The sequence below is a fragment of the Austrofundulus limnaeus genome, unplaced genomic scaffold (assembly GCF_001266775.1).
Source record: "Austrofundulus limnaeus strain Quisiro unplaced genomic scaffold, Austrofundulus_limnaeus-1.0 Scaffold1262, whole genome shotgun sequence".
In the NCBI taxonomy this organism is placed as follows: domain Eukaryota; kingdom Metazoa; phylum Chordata; class Actinopteri; order Cyprinodontiformes; family Rivulidae; genus Austrofundulus; species Austrofundulus limnaeus.
The window spans coordinates 15,530-23,402 of record NW_013953664.1 but is presented as its reverse complement, the minus strand read 5'-3'; the positions used below and the strand labels follow the sequence as shown (position 1 = coordinate 23,402).

At 36.4% G+C, this 7,873-nt stretch overlaps 1 protein-coding gene across 4 annotated transcripts in view; it reads right to left on the bottom strand.

The window, feature by feature from the left end:
* The window catches only part of col9a1c (collagen, type IX, alpha 1c), a 57,207-nt gene that overhangs the window by 40,993 nt on the left and 8,341 nt on the right, over window positions 1-7,873 (bottom strand). For all 4 annotated transcript variants that reach the window (XM_014031497.1, XM_014031500.1, XM_014031499.1 and 1 more), the window contains exon 3: window positions 5,673-5,744. In XM_014031497.1, coding sequence (XP_013886951.1) covers window positions 5,673-5,744 — 72 coding nt within the window. The remainder of the gene's footprint in view (window positions 1-5,672; window positions 5,745-7,873) is intronic.

Here is a 7,873-nt window from a genome sequence, read left to right as displayed (position 1 = left end):
CATCTGTTCTCACTGAGTTAATCAAGCGTGTTATTTTATTATGTTATTGTTCTGTTTTCATTTATTGTTTTACTGATGTTTTAAAGTAATTTGTTTTTCTGTTTTTTGTTGACATTTCTTTTTACGTTTTTATTGTTCAACACCTAGGTAACAACCTGTTTATTAAATGTGCTTWATTAAGAAAATTCACTGTAAACAATGTTGTGCATAGCAACAGCAGTGGTTGTTTTTTTTTTCTTCGCACCAATGGCAGAGAGRGTAACATTTATTTATTTATTTATTGATAACCACAGAGGTGAAAAGAAGACAATATGCACTTTAAAGCTTTTTCTTAATTTAACAACTGGGACCGGACCATTTTCAGTCATATGCAGAAGCATACTCAGCTTATCTGCAGCTACAAACGTGCCAACAACTGTGTATCACCAAATAAAACTGTTTCTCCACCAGAGGGTATTATTAACCTTTATTTTACAGGATTAAAAACCCATTGTGGTTAAAAACCTCTTTTCCAAGGGAGTCCTGGTRTGTCAAAAAGGCWGAAAAATTCTGAAGTCTGTTAAAATTAGGGGTAACATTATACACAAGGATTAGATATTTTACTTTTAAAGAGTAAAGAAGTTTCAGGTGAACTCAGCCTTATASTCACTGSCTCCACATGGTGGACAAACCAGATTAACGATGTCCATCAAAACTGTTCACATGCAAAATAGAACCATCAGCCTTACAATAGATTGTTAGTGCCCAAAATATCCCTATTGTTCATGAGGGGRTTGTATTATCTGCAAGTTGCATTATACCCTCATAATTATGGTAGATTACACACAAGTAGACTTTATTTCACTGGACTTTAGTTTCAAGTATCAGTATAAAGGGGCCACATGCCATGCTTTTCATTTTTATTGTATTATTTATTTACAGTAAAACAAGTTTAAAATAATCATTTTTCTTTACTTCACAATTACATATTTTTTGTTGCTCAATCATATAAAATCCCTGTACAATAAAATCTGTCATTGTACCATGTCAAAACGTAGRAAGTTTCAACGTGTAGAAATACACTGAACAAAAAWWWWAAAWKKWRSMMYTTWRKTTTWRSTYCCMWTTTTSWYRWGMKSWRMWCWMARAKMTMWGACTTTCTCCTTTTGTTTGGAATGGTGGAGCACCGAGAATAAGATATAAAACTTCACAGCTACCTAAGTCTGGATGAGGATGGGCTTACCATGTCTTAAATACTACTACATATCATCACATCATAAAACCACTTATCCTCTGATGTAACTTTGATTATGTAGCAAAATGGAAGTCCCTAGAATTATTACTGTTAAATAAAACCTTTACAAAGTCTTTTAAGTAACCCAGGGGTCGTCAAACAATGCAATTTTCAGAACCAGTGGGTAGAATTTTCAATGAACATTTGGTTAGAACTGGTTACTCAGTTTAATGGTAAATGGTAAATGGACTGTACTTATTTAGCGCTTTATCAAGTCCCTCCAGACCACAAAGTGCTTTACACTTATAGACACTCATTCACACATTGATGGTGGTAAGCTACATTGTAGCCACAGCTGCCCTGGGGCACACTGATGGGGTGGGGGTGGGGGGCTGCCATGCATCGGTGCCACTGGATCATCTGACCACCATCAGTAGGCAAGACAGGTAAAGTGTCTTGCCCAAGGACACAACGACTGAGACAGCTGGAACGGGGGATCGAACCAGTGACCTTCCAGTTACAGGACAACTCCCCTAACCACTCCGCCACAGCCGCCCAAATTTAAATGCCTAAAAGAAACAGGACTTTTATAAATATCTTCCGCTCCGCCACTTTTATGTAAAAAACATAAAAAGTATTCCTTTAGAGAATTTATCACCAATTACACAAATCTTTATTAAAAGYTACAAATCAAAAATACTTAAGAGAATATTTGGCGCCCTTTACTGGAATCTAATTAAATTAACTGGTAACACCACACATTATGTTAAGGAGAAATGGGAGAATGGGGATTTGTACGTCYGAGGAGGGGTACACTATAATTGAAACACAACATACCATGACAAACTTACAAATGTGGACTGATTTCTCTTTGAAAAAATTCCATCAGGTACTTCCCAACCCCAAAACMGGTATGTAAACACTTATGTGCTGGTGGAAATGTGGTCATTGATCCTCTGACCACTCTGGGAGGGTGTAAACCAAACTGTCAGAGAGGTTCTGGGCCATGACATTGAATTTTCTTGTTTATCTTTATATTTAGGAGTATGGGCATACATATATTGAAAGCTGATCGATATATTCTAAAATATTATGATGAAGGCAAGTAAGAAAGCTATAACTAAGCTATGACAAGTCAGGGATCCCCCTACCGTCAAGCAGTGGATGGGCATCATGAATAATATTGGGAGCATGGAGCATCTGACCTTTAAATTAAAATTACAAGAAGATAAGGGTAGGGCTTTCTGGGAAAAACGAGATGTACACCTTAAGGTAAGAGGAGAGAATCATTACTTTGATGCACCTAGTCTGTCTTTTTTATTTAATTACTTAATTCAAAATTTTCTCTGCCTCATCATTTTTGGTATTCTTGGTTTTTAAAGATCTCTTGCTGAACCCCAAAATATTCTACTTAGCCCCTTAACAGTCTTTGTTCCACCGGTGGGCAAAAAAACAATGTGGTTTCTGCCTTTAAATGATTCAAGACACTACCGGGGGCTATTATTTTGAGGTAATGAAAGGTAACAAGATAAAGCAAACGTATTGCAAGGTAATGCAAGKGTATTGTGAGATAACGCAAAGGTAACGCTAAAGTATTTCGAGATAACGCAAAGGTATTGTGAGGTAACCCAAAGGTATTGCAAGGTAACACAAAAATATTGTGAGGTAACACAGTTATTGCGAGGTAAAAGAAAAGTATTGCAAGGTAACAAAACACTATTGCGAGATAATGCAGTTTTTGCGTGGTAACGCAAAGGTATTGCGAGATAACACAAACATATTGCGAGATAATACAGTCATTGCGAGTTAACACAAAGGTATTGCGAGATAATGCAGTTATTGCAAGGTAACACAAACATGTTGCGAGATAACGCTAAGGTATTGCGAGATAACGCAAAGGTATTGCAAGATAACGCAAAAATATAGCRAGGTAACGCAGTTATTGCGAGGTAACAGAAAGGTATTGCGAGATAATGCAAACGTATTGTGAGGTCACACAAAAGGATTGCGAGGTAACCCAAAAGTATTGTGAGACAATACTGTTATTGTAAGGTAACACAAAGATATTGCAAGATAATAGTTACTGCGAGATAACACAAAGGTATTGTGAGATAACACAGGTATTGCGAGATAATACAGTTATTGCGAGACAACACAAAGGTATTGCAAGATAATGTGGTTTTGTGAGGTAACGCAAAAATATTGCGTGGTAACACAAAAAAAGCCTCCTATGTTGTAGACAACTTCCTCCAGTTATTATCTTTAGTTTGACAGCCTTACAAAAAATAAAAAATAAAAAAATTTCAAAAGACTTTTATTTAATTTCAGGAGTGACTAAGAGGTTAATGTGTATGTGTATTTTTTGTAATTTTCTTTTCTTTATTCATTTTTTCCTTTAAAATGTAAAATGATAAGAAAAAATTAAAATATAAAAAAAGATCTGACTTTTTCTTCCTTCAAATGTTGTTCAGAAATGTGTGTGAATCTGTGTTGGGGACACTTCTTCTTGGCAGAGATAATCCATTCCACCTCGCAGGTTTGGCAAATCAAGGCTCAACAGGCTGGTCACAAGACCACTCTGAAATGCTGTTTTGCTTTATTGGGAGGGTCTGAAAACAATGTTGATGGGTGTTGTCAGGAACTGGAATCAGATCCAGAGCAAGCCAAACGTGCTCAATGAGTTACATGTCTGGTGAGTGTGCTGGCCACGCAAGAACTGAGATGTGTTCAGCTTCCAGGAGTTGTGTACAGACTCTTGCAACATGGGGCAATGCATTGTCATGCTGCAACATTGGGTAATGGTCGTGGATGAATGGCCCAACAATGGGCCTCAGGGTCTCATCATGGTATGTCTGTGCATTCAAAATGCCATTTAAAATGCACTTGTGTTTGATGTCCATGACATAAGCCTGCCCATACCATGACTCTGCTGCCATGGGCCACTTGATCCACAAAATTAACATCATCAAACCATACATCCATACGATGCCACACACACACCATCTGCCCTGAACAGTGAAAACCAGGATTCATCTGCAAAGAGCACACCTCTCTAATGCGTCAGACGCCATCGAATGTGAGCATTTGCCCACTCAAATTGGTTACGACAACGAACTGCAGTCAGGTCGAGACCCCGATGAGGATGCAGATGAGCTTCCCTGAGACAGTTTCTGACAGTTTGTGCATACATTCTTTGGTTGTGCAAACCGATTGTTTCAGCAGCTGTCCCGGTGGCTGGTCTCAGATGATCTTGGAGGTGAACATGTTGGATGTGGGGGTCCTGGGCTGGTGTGGTTATATGTGGTCTGTGATTATGAGGCAGGTTGGATGCACTGCCAGATTCTCTGAAATGCTTTCGAGACGGCTCATGGTAAAGGAATGAACATTCGATTCGCAAGCAACAGCTCTGGTCGACATCCCAATTACACAGAACTTACAGCATCTGCTGCATTGTGCTGTTGTTAAAACAACACATTTCAGAGTGATCTTTTATTGTGGCCAGCCTAAATGCCCTATCACACTATAACATTTAATTTTTAATTTTTTTTAATTAACTTTTAGTTCAACAGGCGAAACATTAAGAACAGTTTCTTATTTACAATGTTGGCTTGAGAATGGATGGATTAAACAACTTATGCCAATTTATGGAAAAAATAGCTAATTTTCTAATAAAAGTTATATATTTGATCAGTGTGTTAGCATTACAGTATGTACACACCTAAAAGAGGCGTCCGGTTGATTTTTAAATTCCATCTTTGATACAGAAGTCTCCAAATTTTTCACAAGTTGGCATCAGTTGTCTACAAGTCATTACAAAGCCCTAAGGCACACCTTAAGTGCTCATTATTATACAAATTATTATTTGTATTTGAAAGAAGAAGGTATATTTTGTACATAGAAAAAGTCTTTGAGTTCAGCTCATAAAAAATGGGAGCAAAAACAAAAGTGCTGTGTTTACTCCTTCGAGGCACTTGTAAAATAAAATAATCCAAATTTAAATTGACAATCATTTGCATTTTTAACCATTGGTATTTTTTATAACTAAACTTTCAAGAAACATGTTACCATAAATGAAGCAAACTATCTCAAATAAAAGATGTAATTTAATCATAAATTCTCAGTGGAACAATCCACATTATCCAATTTAACCGAAACCAACCAAACGTGAAAAAAAAAAGCTGTTAAACCACAAAGCTGTGCTACAGATGTGCTGAACAAGTCAACCATGCAGTGGGTAGCAATTACAATCTTGCTGAGCTTTTTCACATAAAGTAAAACTCAAGTGGAACATTTTTATTTACCTCACTTGAAATCTAAACGTCTTGAGGCACTAAACATCCAACCATGTTGAAATAGTTAAAACTCAACACATTTTTTTTCTTTCATTACTGTTCCAAACATTTCTGAAACTTTTACAGATTCTCTTTTTGCTCTTATTTGTAATTAAGAGTTTCTTTACCTGGAAGGTCATCTTGTCCAATTCTCATTGGTGGGCAGACGGTATCCCCATCCAATCGGCTCAGATCTAATTCTGATGACACAAACACAACCCAGTGATAAAGTTACACGTTGGAAGAAACAAAACTGCATGATATCTTGTTTTGATTTAATTAGTGTTTTTATAGGATGATTAAAAATACCCTTTCATGTAAGAAAGGATGACTGTCGCAAAATACCGTGTTCATGTTTAATACCTTGCTTTGATCCAAAAACTTCACACTTTTATGAATTCTTAAATTCTGTCAGACTGAAACTAAAATAAAAAAAAACTATAAAAATGCAGTTTGAATGAATGTATGAATTGGTTGAAGAAGCAGAAACTGAATTTAAGTTCAAACATACAAAATGTGAACTATGCTGAACAGTAAAAAGCCAAAATGAACAGAACAGCAGCTAAAAGGTGCAAAACAGAAGCTGAAAACTATCATTAATACTAGAACAGCAGCAGTGGTTTTGCATTTGCAAAACCAACAGGATAGTTAAAACTAGAGAAATTTCATTCCCTGCAAAAATACTATTGTGAATGAATGCTTATTGCTGAAAACTTTAGCTGAAAGCTGCTGAAATGGAGCTGAAAAAGTTTTATAGCAAAACTGTTAATGCCAGTTCCATTTGAAGAGATGAAAGAAGCACAAAAAACCAGAAACTAGCAGAAGAATAGAAAAAAGGAGCACAATTATAGCTGAAAACGCAGAAAAAAGGTAAAATTAGAAAAAAATAAAATAAAAATAACAAGCTAAAGGTAGCTGAAACAAGTTAAAATTATTACACAGATGRTAAAAGGGGTTTAATAACGGAAAATTAGCAGAAAAGACAGCATAAAAGTACAAAAAAGTGACAATTTTGTAAAATAGCTCAAACAGCCGAAATTTGCAGTAAAACAGCTAAAATTTATCTGGAAATTCTTTAATTAGCATAAGTAAGCATAAGGAGCACGAGTTTGCTGAAGTAAGTAAGTAAGTGAACTTTAGTTATATGGCACCTTTCACAGGTCAGAAACCACAAAGTGCTTTACAAGAAAACATAAAAACACGAGATAAAACATGAARGATAAAACAACATACATGTGATAATAAAAAAATCTAATTAAAACCCAATCTGAACAAATGTGTCTTCAGCTGTTTTTTGAAAGTTTCAAGAGAATCAAGGCAGCGCGATACACGTCCGATTTTGCAAATGCTGCCTTCCTGAAATTTGGTATGCTTGTTTGTCTTTGTGTCTATGGTGTATAATGATGTGATTGTGTGCAGTATTTCTGAGTGTTTTATGTGCTGCAGAACAGGAACCTGCTGTAAAACAGCAATTATGCTGAGTCAGGCTTGATTTTTAGTAATCTTTTCCTGTTAAATCAATAAATCAAATCAAATCAAAGTTAGAGGCAGTGCATTCCACAGCCTGGGGGTCACGGCCCTAAAGGCTTTATCCCCTCTAGTCTYGAAATTAGTCCGTGGAACCATTAACAACCTTTGACTGGAAGATCWGAGGCTGCGAGAAGAGGAGCAGGGCTCTAAAAGGTCAGCAATATAGACTGGGGCTTGACCACACAGGGCTTTAAAGGTAAGAACTAAAATTTTAAAATGAATTCTAAAATATACCGGCAGCCAATCTAAAGAAATTCAAACTGGAGTTATGTGTTGTCTTTTCCATGTGTTGGTTAAAAGCYTTGCAGCAACATTCTGAACTGTCTGCAAATGGTTGAGGTCCTTCTTATTAAAACACATGAAAAGACTGTTACAATAATCCAGATGAGATTAAATAAAAGTATGGATGATCATCTCCAATTCAGCTTTTGACACAAGAGACTTGAGCCCGGAAATATTTCTGTTGAAAAAAGCAGTTTCGGGTTAGTCCATGAGACTGGCACTGCCTTGACATGGCAGAGTCAAAAATAATGCCAAGCTTTCTAAGGTTTGCTTTAATAGAGGAAACGAATACACCCAGGTGTTGCTTGATTTCAGTTACTTGTTTGTCAGAAGCAATAATTAAGGTTTCAGTTTTAACACAATTTACCTGCAGCAAGTTGTCACTGAGCTATTGTTTGATACTAACTCATTAACTGTGTCAGAAGTCAAAACATGGCTGAACAACAACTACCTGCAGTTAAATGCAAACAAGACTGAAACTCTTATTATGGCCCCTGATGATAAAATCCCTGTAATC